Here is an 18,625-nt window from a genome sequence, read left to right on the forward strand (position 1 = left end):
CCATCTGTGGCATATAATTCTTCTTATTCAAAAAGTGAACTCCTGTTCACGTGGAGGAAGCCTAAAAGGCCATTAACTGTTAATAATTCATTCTTGAATTGTCCCCCTTAAAAATTGAATTGCTCCTCTGTGGGGTGTGTGCCCCATGTTGGAAACCACACTCTCAATATTTCCTCTGCCTTCTTAATCCCCCTTGCCAGAGAACAGGTAGGCAGATAGCAATCAGGGAAGTTCCTGAAGGTTATTCCTCTCTTATATCTATGAAGCTCCTTTGTACCAATTGTCATTGTTTGCCCAGATGCTCTGCACTGAGGGATGTCTGACAGGCATCCTGATTATCTTATCAAATGCTAATGTTTTGTGTAAACTGTGTCTGGAACTATGTAAAGCTTGTTAAATCCTCAGGAATATCACATCTTGGCCCACCTGAGCCAAAGTAACCCCACCTTACGTGTGATACAATTTCTGACCGTACAGTACAGGGGGTGTCCTTCTTCTCCATGCCAAAACGCAAACCCTTAAAAGAGATGTTTCTTCTTGGTTCTGAGTCTCTCATGCCTCCTTCCTAGGAGGGGAGGAAACTCTGTCGCAACAGAAAAATAAAGATCTGCCTTGCTTTCCCTGCATCCTGCCTCCGTCCATTCATCTCTGACCGATCATGGACTTAGGGGACTCAGTCCCTTGGGGAGTTAGGCAGCAAAAGCCAACCACCCCTATTTTTTCTATATCAATGCGGGGATCTCAGCTAAAGCATCCATAGCAGATGGCTGGCCATCCAACCTCTGCTTAAAATCCTCCAAAGGAGAGTCCACAACCTCCCGAGGGAGAGACTGTTACTAAAAAGGGTCCAATTTAACTAACTTCCTTTCATGTTTCTTATGTGCGATGTTTTCCGTTAGTGCCAAGTCTCACATTCTTTGGTCCCCAGTTTCAATAGATGGTTGTTGGCCTGCTGGCTGGTGCTTTTTGTGTTTTTAAACAGATCAACATGCCTGAGTGTGTTTTGGTGTACTTTGGAAAATAGACAACACTGCTCATTTAGACAACATTTATTTCAAGTGTTAAAATCATTAAACGTGAATCACATAGAAGACCCTCTGGGTTTTTCTTTTACTTTTCATGATGAAAATGAGAATGAGCTACACAGAAAGGCTTGCATTGCTTTAGTGGAAATGAGAACTAAAGGCTTCAATTTGTTTATATAACAAAGCCTGTTGTATTTGGATCTTTACTAACTGAAATCAAACTCATTCTTGAAAATAAATGTTGACATGAAAACATGTTTCCCACCTGCCTAGCTGAGAAAAAGAATATTACTGATTTGTGTCCACATTTTAACGTTAATCTTCCTTGCTTTGAAAGCAGAAATTTCATTGTCAATGCTAGGCAGTTTCAAGGACCTCTGATGATTGTAGTTATTTTAGAGGCACAGGTTTCATATTAGACTTCTACACTTCAAACTTCAGCTTCCTCACTGTCCTGGAAATCCCCGAGGACATCTGCTGATGGTTCACTTTCATCAAAGACCTGTCAAAAATGTAATAAAATTACGGTATTGAATATAAACCACACTCCCCCCCCCAAAAAAAATTCTGACCGTGAAAAGTTAAAGAATTGATAGAATTCTATTATTCTATGAAATCCTCAAATAGTGACTTACACATACAATCATGCAATCAATAAAAACTGCTGTAATGGCACACAAGGCAAGAAATGAGCATCTCTCCTAAAACCAAAGGTTGAACTACTAGAATGCATTTACTGCTAATAAATTAAACAGTTAAGAACGTGTCGACTTAGAAGCCATGACCCACCAGTTGAAGCCTGATGGGCTAAAATCTACCTGTAGTTGTGATCATTAAGGTGCACCTCTGGAGGAAAGTAAGCTAAGAATATTCTATTGCCTAGAATTTCTAAATTTGCCTTATTTGTTATAGCAGTTATCACTGAGCTACCCAGTGTGTGTGTATGATTAAAGCAGTCATTTAAAATCTTAGGATACTTAAATTTGTGCTTCTATAGGTAATAATACTTTATCTCAAAAAACTAAAACCAGCAGAGGGCTAAACTTTAGCCATACTGACTATTGGCATTCTCACAGCCAATGCCAAAGTGATGCTTATAATGAACTGAAGAAGAGTTAGATTTCTATGTTGTAACTTTTACCTGTTGCTCAGCAACGTTATTGCTTTCTTCTGTTAAAAAGGATACCTGTAACAAAACAACAACAACCCAGTATATTACTGTTATATCTGTAGATTTCTGCCAGATGCAAAACCTTGGTGCTGCCCTTTTTAAAGCAACTCCATTTCTCTTGTCAGGAAAGAGGGTTAAAGGTGGTTTAGAGTTCCAAGGACACTATAGTTAATGTGAATCGCTTTTCGTTGTAATCACGGTTGCAAACTAATTCCAAACCATTAGGGAAGGACTGGAGTTCATTAGTAGAGTATTGGTTTTGCATAGGGGGATGCAGGGGTACGCATACCCCTAAACATTTTGTGAATCTAAGTTTGGCCTCATTGGGGGGCAATATTTTAATATGAGTAGGAAACTGAGAGTACCCCTAAGCATTTTATTTTTAGAAAAAAGCACTGAATATATGCATTTTTAAGCACACTGTATATGCATTTTTATACACCTTAATTGGCTGGGGTCACAACATTCAGAGAAGTGTGAATTTCAAAAGATTGCTGTTTTAGGTCATGTATTGTGTTGGAAAGTATGAATTAAGGAGGCTTGCCTTTAAATGTGAATGTGATTGGATTTCTCCGCAAGCTCTAGTGCCAGATTCAATTCTAGGCATCTCCAGGTATGGCTGGGAGAAAGAGCTATCCAAAATTTTGGAGAGCCACTACTAGTCATTGTAGACAATAGTGTGCTAGGTTGACCAATGATCTGACACTGTACAAAGCAACTTTCTGGGCTCCAAATTCTCTGTGTGTGCATGTGCTTATGTGTTTCTAAGGGAACCATGGTTAGTGTTAAACCTGGTTAGCATTGGTGCACCAGCAGTAATCAGCAAAGGCAAGGAAGGGAATTTTTATTTAGAGGGGAAGGAGAGAAAATGGAGTGCACATGCACAAGGTTAGTTGCCAGTGTGTAAACCATGGTCTGCTCTGTTTTGTATCTGCTAAAGACCTTGACAACTAATCCTGTAAGTTACTCATGAACAAGTTATTCATAGCATCACACACTCACTGTACAATTCTCTATAAGAAAGCTTACTTGTGGTTCAATCTTCTCTATAGCTTCATCCGAAGAAGGAGCACTCTGAAAAAGCAAAATGGATAATGTCAAAAGCTATGTCTATGACAAGGCTGCCTGAAACATAGTGAAAAGGTCAAACAATACATTGATTAAGTTGGAAAAACCCAAATACAGTCGTACCTTGGTTGACTAACACCTGGTGAGTTGAATGCTTTGGCTCCCAAACACCGCAAACTCAGAAGTGACTGTTCCGGTTTGCGAACTATTTTTGGAAGCCAAATATTTGATGGGGCTTCCAATTGGCTGCACGAAGCCCCTGCAGCCAATCAGAAGCCGCACTTTGGTTTTTGAACATTTTGGAAATCAAATGGACTTCCGGAACGGATTCCGTTTGACTTCCAAGGTACGACTGTATACTGAATGTTACATTTGTGCATGGGTGCCAGCCCTGACATCAAAGCGAGAACTCTGAAATAATAAAAAAAAAACATTCTTGTATGTGTGGCATCGTATATTCACTGATAGAAACATAATAAAACCTTTGAACAAAAATGTGTTCATGTCAAGTTGATTGTTTGTAGTAGTTAATTGAAGCAACTCAACCATAGTCCATTCTGTAAAAACTCAGTGTGATAAGTTACTAGATAAGATGTTAGATTCCAACTGACATCAGGAGAAGCATCACCATCAATGGTCAAGGCAGATGGGAACTGTAGTCCAACAACAGCTGGGGGGCAAAAAACTCCCCATCCCTGATCTAGATGGAAGCATTCCTACTGCCATTTTACTTCAAAAAATGGAAGGAGAAGAAGTGTTTGGAAAAGTGACCCTGAAGTGTCTCCGGACAGCGCTGGCCCCCGGCCTCTTAAGTGAGATGGGCGCACAACCCTAGAGTCGGACACGACTGGCCCGTACGGGCAGGGGTACCTTTACCTTTACCTTAAATGATAATACTGAAAGCAGTGTCTCGCCTAAAACCAATCTAAGCAAGCTTCTTATAATTAAATACGAAGAGGGAAAGTCCCAACTTTATTAAATGTTGCCATATTACCTCTTTGTCAACCTCTGTCAAGTCCAAAGCAGATGAGTTCAGAAAATCAAGAGAGTGGATTTTAACAGCACAATTGTCTTGTTAAAAATGATTTGGATGGCTTACTCCCAGGTCAATGGGGTCAGGACTGCAGCCCATCAGCAAATAACTCCTATCCATAGCAAAGAAAGGTATTGCCATATTTCCTCATATCACTGGTCATGTTATTGCTCCCAATATATAAATGCTTTGTATCATGTTAGAAGTCATAATTCTACCCTGAACCTTGTGGATACTTTTTTTTGCTATATTTCTCCGGAGAGTTCAACAGCAAAGAAACTTTACATACCTGATAATCTTCTGCTGGAGCTTGCAGTTGTTTGACAGCAGGATGGTTTTCAGCATCCTGGGCATAGAAAAAGAACCAAAACCTGTATTTTTTCCACCACATCAGTTCGGGACTTAATAAAAGCAACAGAGGGTCATGGTTTATCTAACCACAGCTGTGAGAGCACAGGTTCCTGTCCCTGCTCTGCGGGGAACCATTCTTACAACCAGTGCCATTTTTCTAGAAAAACGGGTGCCGGAATACACCATGAATGTCTTCCTTGTTATCTTACAAGGGCAATCGTGGCCACCAGAGAACTCTGTGCCAGTGATTTCTGGCTGGGAAAAAACCCCTGCTTACAACTCAGTTAGGAACCTTTTTACTTCAAAAAATGTGATAAAGGACATCATTAGAAGAAACATAAATGGCAGTATTTAACGGGGTATCCAACCTAAAATCGATGAAAGCATAATTAAAGCTGCTAATATATAAGGAAATGGAAAGTTTCAACTTTATTAAATGCTGCCATTTTACCTCTTGGTCATCCTCTCTGGTGTCCGAAGCAGGAGAATTCTGAAAATCAGTGCAGAAGAAAGCCAGTTTCTCCTCGCAAAAGCACAGTTTTCTGATTAAAAATGATTTATGTGGAAAGGGCCCCTATTTTGATTGATTGCATCACTGCTTAGATGACAAATGTGTCCATACATCTAGTTCAGTGTGTAGTGTAGTAACAAACAGCACAATCCTATAAGACTTCCTGTGAAGTGCCAAAATCTTCATTTGTCATCATGCATGAAGTGGTCCATAAGGCTGATCTATTAGATGTTGTAAATTCTTGATAAGGGGGAACCTGTGGCCTTCCAGAAGTTGTTGGATTCCAATTCCTATCAGACCCAACAACAAGGTCGATGGTCAAGGATGATGGAAATTGTAGTCCAACAGCAGCAGGAGGACCACAGATTTCCTATCCTGGCTCTAGATGGAAACATTCCTACAACTATTTTACTGCAAAAAAATATTTATTTAATAAGGTGCTGGAAGAAATGTCAATGAAAATACTGAAAGTAGTGTCCCGCCTAAAGACAATCAAAGCATAATGGAAGCTGCATCTAATTACCGTATTTTTCGCTCTATAAGACGCACCAGACCATAAGACACACCTAGTTTTTGGAGGAGGAAAACAAGAAAAAAAATATTCTGAATCTCAGAAGCCAGAACAGCAAGAGGGATTGCTGCGCAGCGAAAGCAGCGATCCCGCTTCCTGTTCTGGATTCTGGGATAGCTGCGCAGCCTGCAATTGCTCCATAAGACGCACACACATTTCCCCTTACTTTTTAGGAGGGAAAAAGTGAGTCTTATAGAGCAAAAAATACGGTAACTATGAAAGGAGAAAGTTCCAAATTTATTAAATGCTGCCATCATACCTCTTGGTCAACCTCTGTCAAGTCTGAAGCAGGTGAGTTCTGAAAATGAAGAGTGTGGAAAGTCATATTTCTCCTGACAAGTGCACAATTTTCTGATTAAAAAAGATTTATGTGAAAAGGGCCCCCATTTGCACTGATTTCTCTTAGATTTCTGCATCACTGCTTAGATATGGCCCACATCAGCGAGTCATAAGATCACAGCAAGGAAAAGTCTTGCCATAGCTATTGCTTCAAATATTTGTTTGTTTGTTTGTTTATCATGTTAGAAGTCATAACTCCACCACTGATGACCCTGAAGACTTTGTGGTTACTTTCTGAAATATATTCAGAGTCAAGAGTGGATTTCATGCTCTTTATTCAGCTCATAGTGGTGAGGAGGAATGAAAGTCCCCTCAAAGTATCTACTTTATATACATTATTTACACAATTGGCTGCCCGTGATTGGCTAATTCCGAAATTCTCCTGTAGGCCAATCAGGTTGTGGATTCACTTCCATCTGGAGCCGGATTGGGTGGCTCCTGCAGACCAATCATGCTGCTGCATTGTTCTAGGACCAATCAGACTGCTGCATTATGGATCCTATTGTTCTAGGACCAATCAGACTGCTGCATTTTGGATCCTATTCAACTCAATACATAACACTTTCCTGCTGCATTTCTCCGGATAGTTCACTGGCAAAGAAACTTTACATACCTGAGAAGCTTCTGCAGGAGACTGCAGTTGTTTGAAAACTGGTTGACTTTCAGCATCCTGAGCCAAAGAAAAAAAAAGGAACAAAAATCCATATTCAAAATGAAAGTTTTCCATTTGTAATGTTCTCCCCACCACACAAATGGGCAACTTCATAAAAGCAACAGAGAGCTGTCCCACTCATAATGTGTTTTATCTTATACTTGTCCTCATGTAAAGTGTGAACTGTCTCATAAGATTGGTGTATTAACTATTCTGGACTCTAGATAAGGAATGGGGAACCTGTGGCTCTCCAGATGTTGTTGGATTTCAACTCCCATCAGGCCCAATGGTGAAGGATGATGGGAATTGTGGTCCAATCACAGCATGAGGGCAACAGGTTCTCATCCCTGCCATAGATGAAAACATTCTGTCAACTCATGACCAAACATTTAAAATTCACAAATGTGATTTAAAAAGACCATCAGAAGAAAGGTAAAGGTAAAGGGACCCCTGACCATTAGCTCCAGCCGTGACCGACTCTGGGGTTGCGGCGCTCATCTCGCTTTACTGGCTGAGGGAGCCGGTGTACAGCTTCCAGGTCATATGGCCAGCCTGACTAAGCCGCTTCTGGTGAACCATAACGGCATGGAAACGCCATTTACCTTCCCGCCGGAGCGGTACCTATTTATCTACTTGCACTTTGACGTGCTTCCGAACTGCTAGGTTGGCAGTAGCTGGGACTGAGCAACCGGAGCTCACCCCGTCGTGGGGATTCGGACCGCCAAGCTTCTGATTGGCAAATCCTAGGCTCTGTGGTTTAACCCACAGCGCCACCCTTAGAAGAAACATAAATAATTTCTTGGAAGAGGGTCTTACCTAAAAACAATCAAAACATAATGGAAGCTGCTTATAATTAACTATGAAAGGGGAAAGTTCCAACTTTATTAAATGTTGCCATCCTACCTCTTGGTCCACCTCTGTCAAGTCAAAAGCAGGTGAGTTCTGAAAATCAAATGAGTGTGGAAAGTCACATTTTTACCGTTCAGCTGTGGATTGCTGCCTTGATGCAGTGAACTGTTTTGCCATTATCAATGAAATTTACACCTTCTTTTCATCCTCCACAAAGAGATGGGCAGACCTGAGTCTAAAGTGCCTAAATATTTGTCAGACACTAGGACAAAATCCACAGAAGCTGTTTTGGAACGTTACAGTGCTATCACTAATGCCGTCAGTCATTTGTACTCTGACGTTAAAGGGAAGGGGGAGACCAGGCTTCAAGCTAATAATCTTTTGCAGAAGATGGAAGAAATGGAATTTGTGTTTATGCTGCATTTTTGGGCCCGTGTGCTAGGTCATTTTCACAAGGTCAGCAAAGCTCTTCAGAAATCAGACCTGTTAATGAGTTCTTGTGCAAATTTGTACAGTTCAGTTCTGGATTTTATAAGGAAAATTAGAGAAGATTTTGATGAGCTTGAGAAACAAGCAAAGGCCACCTTGCCAAATGTTAACTACAAAACAAGGAGACAAAGAGTGAGGAAATGGCAAAAAAGTGCACCTGATGCCTTAGATGCACTTTCTTCAAGAGATAAGTTTAGGATAAAATCCTTAATTCCTATATTAGATGCGCTTGAAGCCAATTTAAAATAAGAAGTACTGTGTACAGTGATGTTGCACAATTGTTTTCCATTCTTGCTAATCTGACAGCATCTAAGCAAGAAATTGAGCAAGGTGTTGAACTGTTAATGGAAGCATACCCAGAAGATACTGACCTGAAACTTCTTGATGAACTCTTGCACTTTCACCTGTACGTGAGACAAAGCCATGGGCTTACAGCAGAGCACTCTCTGTCTCATACAGACCTTTCTCAAATTATATACAAGGAAAAAATTCATCTGGCCCTTGCTAATGTGGAAACAATCTTGCGGCCATTTCTTAGCTTTATGGTCACTAACTGCTCAGGAGAGAGGAGTTTTTCAAGACGCAAAAGAATTAAAAATGAATTAAGGGCCACAATGTCTCAAGAGAGGTTGTCTGCACTGAGCATTTTGTACATTGAAAGTGACAAACTTAGACAAATAAATTTTGATGAAGTTTTGGATGATTTTGCTATGAGGAAGGCTAGAAAAAAACATTTTTAGTCTTACTGTATTTGATGGTTGTGGTTTACTTCTTAATATGTATTTTAAAACTGACTGTTTAATGAAAACATAAAGTAGATTCTAAAAGTGCCACACTGTCAGGTAACCATGATCATATTACCGTATTTTTCTGTGTATAAGACTATATTTTTTCCTAAATTTTTGAAGTTTAAAATAAGGGGTCATCTTATACACCTGTTATACATGGGAAAATATGGTATTTACACTTCCCAGGCAATATAATATGTAAACTCAATGATTTTTTTTAAGAATAACATTACGTTTTCCTAAAAAATAATGCTTATTCCATAAAGGGGTTACAAAGTTCAGCTGCTGCAATAGTTTTTCAGTGTTAATTTTAACATTTATGCATTTTTTAAAACCACCATGGTATTTAACAATAGTATCTTATGTCCTTTAGAGGAGAAATACCCTTCACATCCTTGGCTTCAATTAATTTTGTTTATAGCACTCTTCCATTTTCTTTTAGTCGTGAGGGTAGGGGATTGGGAGGGGCATCACAAGTAGAGTAGCCTAGGGCCCCTCTTTGTCTAAATCTGGCCCTGCTTTTTGTGTCAGAAGCCATAATTCTACCAATGACGACCCTGAACCTTGTGGATACTTCCTTGCTATATTTCTCCAGAGAGTTCAACAGCAAAGAAACTTTACATACCTGAGAATCTTTCGTTGGAGCTTGCAGTTGTTTAACAGCAGGACGGTTTTCAGCATCCTGAGCACATAAAAAGAACCAAAAATACAGAGAAAACCTGTAGCATGGAAAGTCTTATTTCTCCTGACAACGACACAATTGTCTGATTGAAAATGATTTATGTGAAAAGGGCTCCATTTGGACTGAAACCTATCCATTCTTAAGGAAATCAGCACTGAGTGCTCACTGGAAGGACAAATCGTGAAGCTGAGGCTCCAATACTTTGGCCACCTCATGAGAAGACTCCCTGGAAAAGACCCTGATGTTGGGAAAGACTGAGGGTACAAGGAGAAGGGGACGACAGAGGACGAGATGGTTGGACAGTGTTCTCGAAGCTACCAGCATGAGTTTGACCAAACTGTGGGAGGCAGTGGAAGACAGGAGTGCCTGGCGTGCTCTGGTCCATGGGGTCACGAAGTTGGACATGACTAAACGACTAAACAACAACAACCTTTGGATTTCTGCATCAGTGCTTAGGTGGTGCGAGAGGGCAGGAGTGTCTACACTTCTAGTTCAGAATGTAGTATAGTAACAAACAGCACAATTCTAAGACTGCCCAATCAGAAGTAAGCTCTACTGAATGCAGTGTAACTTAATCCCAGGTTAATGGTGTCAGGATTGGAGCCTTTCTAGTTGTCACATATGGGCCACACCAGCAATTAAATCCTACCTATAGCAAGGAAAAATCTGGCTATATTTCCTCATATTAATGGTCAAGTTATTGCTCCAATTTTATTATATTTTTTGTTATCATGTTAGGAGTGATAATTCCTGACCCTGAACCTTGTGAATACTTTCCTGCTATATTTCTCTGGAGAATTCAACAGCAAAGATACTTTACATACCTGAAAATCTTCTAATAGAGCTTGCAGTTGCCTGACAGCAGGATGGTTTTCAGCATCCTGAGCCTTAAAAAAAGAACCAGAAACTGTATTCAGAATGAAACTTTCCCATTCATAATGTTCTCTCTGCCACATAAGAGTGGAACTTAATAAAAGCAACAGAGGGTCATGATTTATCCAACAACATGTGGAGGACGTCAGGTTCCTATTCCTGCTCTGGGGGGAACATGCTTACAACACAGATAGGAACTATTCTATTAGAAGAATTAGAAGAAACATACCATATTTTTCGCTCTATAAGACGCACCTTTCCCCCTCCTTAAAAGTAAGGGGAAATGTGTGTGAGTCTTATGGTGCGAATGCAGGCTGCGCAGCTATCCCAGAAGCCAAAACAGCAAGAGGGATCGTGAAAGCAGCGATCCCTCTTGCTGTTCTGACTTCACTTCGCTGGAGAGGTGCTGCACAGAGAGGGAGAGAATATTTTTTTTCTTGTTCTCCTCCTCTAAAACTAGGTGCGTCTTATGGTCGGGTGTGTCTTATAGTGCAAAAAATACGGTAAATGGTAATATTGAAAGGGGTATCCGACCTAAAACTGACAAATGCATAATGAAAGCTGCTACTGTAATAATTAAACAAGAAAAGACAAACATTTGACTTTATTGAATTCTGCCATCTCACCTCCTGGTCATCTTCTCTCACGTCCAAAGCAAATGACTTCTGAAAATCAAGAATGCGGAAAGTCATATATCTCCTGTTGAAAGCACGATATTTTCATTGGAACATTATTGATGGGCCCCTGTTTGGACTGATTGCTCTTAGTTTTCTGCATCACTGCTTAGGTGGTGAAAGATTCCACACTTCTTGTTCCGTATGCAGTGCAGCAACAAACAGCACAATCCTAACCATGTTCACACAGAAGTAAGCCCAATTGAATTCAACAGGGCTTACTCTCAAGTAAGTGGGGTCAGGGTTGCAGTGTTAATAGCTATCACATATGGCCCACATCAACAATAAAATCATATCCATAGCAAGGAAAAGTCTAGCCATAATTCCTTAGATTGTCGGTCAAGTGATTGTTCCAAATAATATTTGTTTTGTTATCAAGTTAGAATTCATAATTCCACCAATAACGACACTTTCCTGCTACATTTCTTTGGGCAGTTTAATGACCATGATGCTTTACATACCAGACCGACTTTTTTCAGATTCTTGAAAGCAGGTTGATTTTCAGCATCCTGAGCCACAGAAAGAGAACCAAAATCAGTATTCAAAAATCAAACTTTTCAGCTGCTAAAGCTCTCTCCACCACACAAGACTGTAACTTCATTACAGAAACAAAGGGTCATAATTTCTCTTTTCTGCAGAAAGTTGTTTTCCCCACTGTATTTTACAAGGGAGGAAGTGTTCTATGCCAGTTTACAGAGCATGTTTTGAGGTTCTGCATTATACTGCTGAATATAGGGATAAATCTCAGCAGTTGATTGAACAAATTACTTTGGTCAGAAAATAGAGATAGAGTCGGAAGACTAAAATTTGGCTAATTAAAACATAGTTAAATATGCTTTTGATAGAACTGATAAGGAGTTAAGTTGTTTCAAACATTTAGTTTGGGGCAGGATATTATATTCCATGAATTCCATGGTATTAAATATCAAGAGCCCTTCTGAGTCAGATCAAGAGTCTTAGGGCAGATCTACACTCGTCATTTATAATGTTAAAAGTGCGTTATTAAAATGTGACACCAGAGGGCACTGCAGAGCAGCGAGCCACCGGTGATGGAAAACTGCCATTATGTGGTATAAAACGTTACATTTAATAATTTTTAACTTTAGAAGATCAATGTAGATCCAGCCTTAAATTGGCCAATTAGATGCTTCCAGGAGGCCACCATGTGGGGCTCAAAGGCAAGAGCTCACCTTGATTGTTTACCCATTAGCAACTGGCACAATATAGAGCTGCCATTTAGCTGTCATGGCTGGCACACCATTGATTTATCCTCATTTAGCAATTTCTAAGGCAGTGGTAGGGAACCTGTGGCCTTTAATAATAATAATAATAATAATAATAATAATAATAATAATAATAATAATAATAATAATTTATTTATACCCTGCCCATCTGGCTGGGTTTCCCCAGCCACTCTGGGTGGCTTCCAACAAATTATTAAAAATACATTATAACATCAGTCATTAAAAACTTCCCTAAACAGGGCTGCCTTCAGATGTCTTCTAAAAGTCAAACAGTTGTTTATTTCCTTGACATCTGATGGGAGGGCGTTCCACAGGCCAGGCGCCACTACCGAGAAGGCCCTCTGCCTGTTTCCCTGTAACTTCGCTTCTGACAGTGAGGGAACTGCCAGAAGGCCCTTGGCACTGGCCTACCAGATATTGTTGCACTGCAACTCCCATCATGCCTGACTGCTGGCCATTTTGGTTGCGCTGCGTAGGAACTCAGCTCCCAACAGCACGTGGCTGGACACAGGTTTTCCATCCCTGTTCTAAGCCAGCGACCCACCTGATATAGCTTATTTCATATGCTTGTTCTGTGCAGTGCACAGAACTTTGTTTTGACCATCCTGAGTCTACCACCTGCATTTCCAGTACTTGTGTGAATGAGAGGGAAAGGGGGAAATGTCTCTGTTTCAGTGGAGAGGATGTTTCACAAACCGGTGTTTTCAGCGCCCGAGTGCTCTTGGAAGGAGGCTTATCTTCAGAATCCTTCAACCAGGGAAAAAAGAACAAATATCAGCAATACTTAAAAATGAAACTGCCATACCCTAATATTTCATTCACAACCAGGGACAGATTTAGGTTTGATGAAGCCCTAAGCTACTGAACGCATTGAGGCACTTTATCGGTCCTGCTGTCCTTTGTCAACAACAAATTGTCACTGTTTTTTTTTGTGTTGAATATATGCTATATGGTAATTTATGGACCTAATAGGTATCTAAAGCCATTTGCACATAACAAAATATGAATTTTATCAAAGTAATTGTTGAACTGAAATACAATTAAGAAGTATATTAATAGTGAAATTTTTGGGGGGACCGCCCAAGAGAGTGGGACCCTAAGCTATAGCTTATTTAGCTTATACATAAATCCTGCTCTGTTCACAACACACTGCTGTGTTTTAGTAAAAAGCCTTTTGGTGGAAACATAAAGGATTTGGTGGCTGGAACACCTGTTTTATTGATAATAGGCCTGTTCAGTTTGCTAATTTCAAAGGCTGAAGTGGCCCAAAAGGTAAAGGTAAAGGGACCCCTGACCATTAGGTCCAGTTGTGACCAACTCTGGGGTTGCGGCGCTCACCTCGCTTTATTGGCTGAGGGAGCTGGCGTACAGCTTCCGGGTCATGTGGCCAGCATAACTAAGCCACTTCTTGCAAACCAGAGCAGCACACGCAAACGCCGTTTACCTTCCCACCGGAGCGGTACCTATTTATCTACTTGTACTTTGATGTGCTTTCAAACTGCTAGGTTGGCAGGAGCAGGGACCAAGGAATGGGAGCTCACCCCGTCATGGGGATTCGAACCGCCGACCTTCTGATTGGCAAGTCCTAGGCTCTGTGGTTTAACCCACAATATAGGCTGCAGTAGTTATCGTTGGCTTGCTTTGGACTAATTATGAAGTGCCGAGAGCTTGGAGCTTGAGAGATTATAGGGAGAGGTAGAGGCAGAAGCACTCAAGACTCATGAATGAAGTACCAAGCAATGGTGTGGCATTATAGCTGACCCACGTCTTTAAAACCTGAAGCTGAACAATTGAATGGGCTCTATCAGAACATTAACAATGAAAAGAGGATCTGTAACTGAGCCAGTGAAATCATTCTGAAATATTGCAGTTATAAACCGCTTAGAGGAGGAATGTCCCAGTTGTCGTGAAATAGAATCCTTTTCATTTTCTTGCCTTATCTTCCTTGGTTTTCCCGCTCCCAACATTAGAAGGATGGTCCTGAAAACAAATACCAAAAACTAGTACAGTATGTGAAAAAGAATATGATGTTTTCTTTCCCATATTAGTTCAGTGTGTTACAGGTTTGGGGGAGACACTCTGAATGATAGTTGTGGGTCTCTTCCTAACCTGTGACCCTGTATTTGTGAGTTTAGCATCTAGCAGAAGAAACCGGTTGAAGTAATTCCTTTGTGAAAAAGTAACTCTTTTGGTTCCTTACCTTTTCTTCCTTGGGTTTGTCGCTTTCAGCTTTAGAAGAATGCCCCTGAAAATAAAAATCAAACACTAGTGTTTGGGGGGGGGGGAATGCATCTCACAATATGACGTCGTCTTTCAGAGAGACAGAAATATGGCTGATCTGTGCTGGACCTGAAATGGTGGCTTGGGACTTCCCTGCAAACCAACTGGGGAAGGAAGATCTGTTGGGGTGTTCATGCTGTGAGCCCTTCCATCTTACACTCAGGTTGTATATATGTGTATTTTTGAAACCACCTGCCCTAAGGACACCACAGTCTCCATTGACCTTCACTCCAAGGGATCGGAACCTTGGGTATGTGCAGGGTCCCATGCAATCTCTTGCTGCTTGGAGACTGGGTTGTGTGCCACGGGGTCCTTTTAGGATCCTTACCTTTTCTTCTTCAGCTTTGTCACTTACAGCTGAAGTCAAATGGTCCTGAAAACAAATACAAAATATTAATGTGTAAAAAATACAGTCGTACCTTGGTTCTCAAACGCCTTGGTTCTCAAACAACTAGGAACCCAAACTCTGCAAACCTGGAAGTAAGTGTTCTGGTTTGCAAACTTTTTTTGGAAGTCGAACGTGCTCCTCTTTGAGTGTTACGTTTCCGATTTGAGTGCCACACTTCTGTTTCGAGCACCACACTTCCGTTTAGAGTGTTACTCTGAGGAATGTCTGTTTTTGCTATTTATTTTGTGTTTTTTTGTGGCTCTTTTTTTTTTGGTGTGTGACTGTGTGGAATCCAGTTCAGCTACTGATCGATTGTGTGACTGCAGTACATTGTTTAATGCTTTCATTTTATGGATCAGTGGTCTTGTTAGATAGGAAAATTCATGTTAATATGCTGTTTTGGGTTGTTGTTTTTAAAAACTCTGGAACGGATTAATCCAGTTTGCATTACTTGCTATGGAAAAGCGTGCCTTGGTTTTAGAATGCTTTGGTTTTGGAACGGACTTCCGGAATGGATTAAGTTTGAGAACCAAGGTACCACTGTAAATAAATCACATCTCACAATAGGATGTTGTCTTTCCCAGATCTATTCAGCAGAAAGGAAACTTTGCATACCTTTTCAGTTTTTCCTTTTTCTGCTTTAACTTCTTTCTCCTGGTGATCATCATGCTTAAAGCAAAGAAAAAGTATCAATATCAGTATTTCATTTGGCACTTACTTCATGCCTCATGACTGTCAGATAGGAACTTCTCTGAAGTGAGAAGTCTTCATATGATCCTTGATCATAACTGAATCCTGTTTATTTTATGGCGCAGTTTACATACACACACCGGTTCAGTTTTCCATCAGTGGACTGGATGTGTTTTGCACCAGCGCCTTAGTGCCTGAAGTTCTCGATTTTCATGCTGACCTCCAAAATCTTTTTTCAAAACAACAACAACACACCATTTTTTTTTAACCTTGGTGCTATCGCTTGTAGCTAGACAGGGATGATCCTGAAAACAAAAATCATATCTCACAATGTGATGCTGCCCTCCCTATATTGAGGTGTGTGTGTGTGTTTATTTTGATTGGGTGTGTGTGTGTTTTTATTTTGATTATATATTTTGTGGTTTTATATTTTGATTTTGTTCTGTGAACCACCCTGAGACTTCCTAGTATAGGGCAGTATATAAATTCAATAAATATAATTATTATTATTATTAATAATAATAATAATAATAGCAGCAGCAGCGGAGACCAAGATTTACATACTTTTTCACTTTTATCTTTTTCTGCTTCAGCTCCTTTGTCCTGCTGAACAGACTTAACCTCAGTATCCTTAAAACACAGAAAAAGTACCAACATGAGTATTCCATTTGACACTTGCTACAGACATCATTGGGACGTGGGTGGCGCTGTGGGTTAAACCACAGAGCCTAGGATTTGCTGATCAGAAGGTCAGCGGTTCAAATCCCCGTGACGGGGTGAGCTCCTGTTGTTCAGTCCTGGCTCCTGCCAACCTAGCAGTTCGAAAGCACGTCAAAGTGCAAGTAGATAAATAGGTACCGCTCCGGCAGGAAGGTAAACGGCATTTCCATGCGCTGCTCTGGTTTGCCAGAAGCTTAGTCAACGCCGGCTCCCTCAGCCTATAGAGCGAGATGAGCGCGCAACCCCAGAGTCGGTCACGACTGGACCTAATGGTCAGGGGTCCCTTTACCCTTTACCTTTACAGACATTATGCTTTTCAGATAGGAGTTATCCCTGAAGTTGGAAGCCTCAATATTGTCGATAATCATAGCTGACTTCTCCGGGGTTTTTTGGGTGAAGTGGATGCATTATGTACTACCTTACTTAGTGCATAAAGTTCTGTGTGGGAAAATTGACTTCCCAAACCCTAGCAAGACAGAATTCTTATGAGACAGACTCAACACCAGTGTTTTAAGATTGGACTCTGTTAACAGAAGGAGAGGGACGCAGGTGGCGCTGTGGGTTAAAGCCTCAGCGCCTAGGACTTGCCAATCGAAAGGTCGGCGGTTCGAATCCCTGCGGCGGGGTGTGCTCCCGCTGCTCGGTCCCAGCGCCTGCCAACCTAGCAGTTCGAAAGCACCTCCGGGTGCAAGTAGATAAATAGGGACCGCTTACCAGCGGGAAGGTAAACGGCGTTTCCGTGTGCGGCTCTGGCTCGCCAGATGCAGCTTTGTCACGCTGGCCACATGACCCGGAAGTGTCTCCGGACAGCGCTGGCCCCTGGCCTCTTAAGTGAGATGGGCGCACAACCCCAGAGTCTGTCAAGACTGGCCCGTACGGGCAGGGGTACCTTTACCTTTACCTAACAGAAGGAGGTCTGGAGGCATTGCAAGTACCATATTATTCGCCCCATAGGACGCACCGACCCATAAGGCGCACCTAGTTTTTTTTGGGGGGGGGGAATAAAGGGGAAAAATTATTTCCCCCCAGGCGCAGGGCTGGGGTGGGTGAAGCCCGAGCTTCCCCCGACCCCAGCCCCCAGAACAGGCAGCTCTCCGCAAGCCGTGGGAGCCCAGCGCCGGGCTCCCAAGGCTTGCGGAGAGCTGTGCGAATTTGGAAGCCTGGGCGTGCTGAGCAGAGCAGCAAGCCACCGGTGATGGAAAACTGCCATTAAGTGGTATAAAACGTTACATTTAATAACGTTTAACTTTAGAAGATCAATGTAGATCCAGCCTTAAATTGGCCAGTTAGATGCTTCCAGGAGGCCACCATGTGGGGCTCAAAGGCAAGAGCTCACCTTGATTGTTTACCCATCAGCAACTGGCACAATATAGAGCAGCCATTTAGCTGTCATGGCTGGCACACCATTGATTTATCCTCATTTAGCAATTTCTAAGCCAGTGATAGGGAACCTGTGGCTTTAATAATAATAATAATAATAATAATAATAATAATAATTTATTTATACCCTGCCCATCTGGCTGGGTTTCCTCAGCCACTCTGGGCGGCTTCCGACAAAATAGTAAAAAGACATTAAAACATCAGTCATTAAAAATTTCCCTAAACAGGGCTGCCTTCAGATGTCTTCTAAAAGTCAGGCAGTTGTTTATTTCCTTGACGTCTGATGGGACGGCATTCCACAGGCAGGGCGCCACTACCGAGAAGGCCCTCTGCCTGGTTCCCTGTAGCTTCGCTTCTGACAGTGAGGGAACCGCCAGAAGGCCCTCGGCGCTGGCCTACCAGATATTGTTGCCCTTCAACTCCCATCATGCCTGGCTTCTGGCCATTTTGGCTGTGCTGCGTAGGAACTCAGCTCCCAACAGCACGTGGCTGGACACAGGTTTTCCACCCCTTTTCTAAGCCAGCGACCCACCTGATATAGCTCATTTCATATACTTGTTCTGTGCAGTGCACAGAACTTTGTTTTGACCATCCTGAGTCTACCACCTGCATTTCCAGTACTTGTGTGAATGAGAGGGAAAGGGGGAAATGTCTCTGTTTCAGTGGAGGGGAGGTTTCACACACCGGTGTCTTCACCGGTGGTGACTTGGGACTTTTCTTAAAACATAATGGGGAAAGAACAGCTGTTGCGGTTTTAATGCTGTGAACCCCTGAATCTTACACTCAGGTTGTATATATGTGCATATGAAACCATATGCCCTAAGGACACCACAGTCTCCATTGACCT

At 41.6% G+C, this 18,625-nt stretch overlaps 1 protein-coding gene across 1 annotated transcript; it reads right to left on the minus strand.

Annotated features, from left to right (window-relative positions):
- Window positions 1–1,034: 1,034 nt before the first annotated feature.
- On the minus strand, window positions 1,035–16,766 carry LOC310853089 (uncharacterized protein; the record flags this gene model as incomplete). The annotated part of the gene is made up of 20 exons (XM_083757253.1): window positions 1,035–1,527; window positions 2,167–2,211; window positions 3,226–3,270; window positions 4,587–4,643; window positions 5,100–5,138; window positions 5,990–6,028; window positions 6,683–6,739; window positions 7,625–7,663; window positions 8,431–8,463; window positions 9,473–9,529; window positions 10,354–10,416; window positions 11,029–11,067; window positions 11,538–11,585; window positions 13,017–13,067; window positions 14,256–14,300; window positions 14,521–14,565; window positions 14,929–14,973; window positions 15,604–15,657; window positions 16,243–16,308; window positions 16,695–16,766. The coding sequence occupies 20 exons, from the start codon at window positions 16,764–16,766 to the stop codon at window positions 1,456–1,458; spliced, it is 1,011 nt and encodes a 336-aa protein (XP_083613379.1). The 3' UTR covers window positions 1,035–1,455.
- Between the last annotated feature and the right edge of the window lie 1,859 nt (window positions 16,767–18,625).

This window comes from Podarcis gaigeae (assembly GCF_964106915.1).
Source record: "Podarcis gaigeae genome assembly, chromosome: 9".
Lineage (NCBI taxonomy): Eukaryota > Metazoa > Chordata > Lepidosauria > Squamata > Lacertidae > Podarcis > Podarcis gaigeae.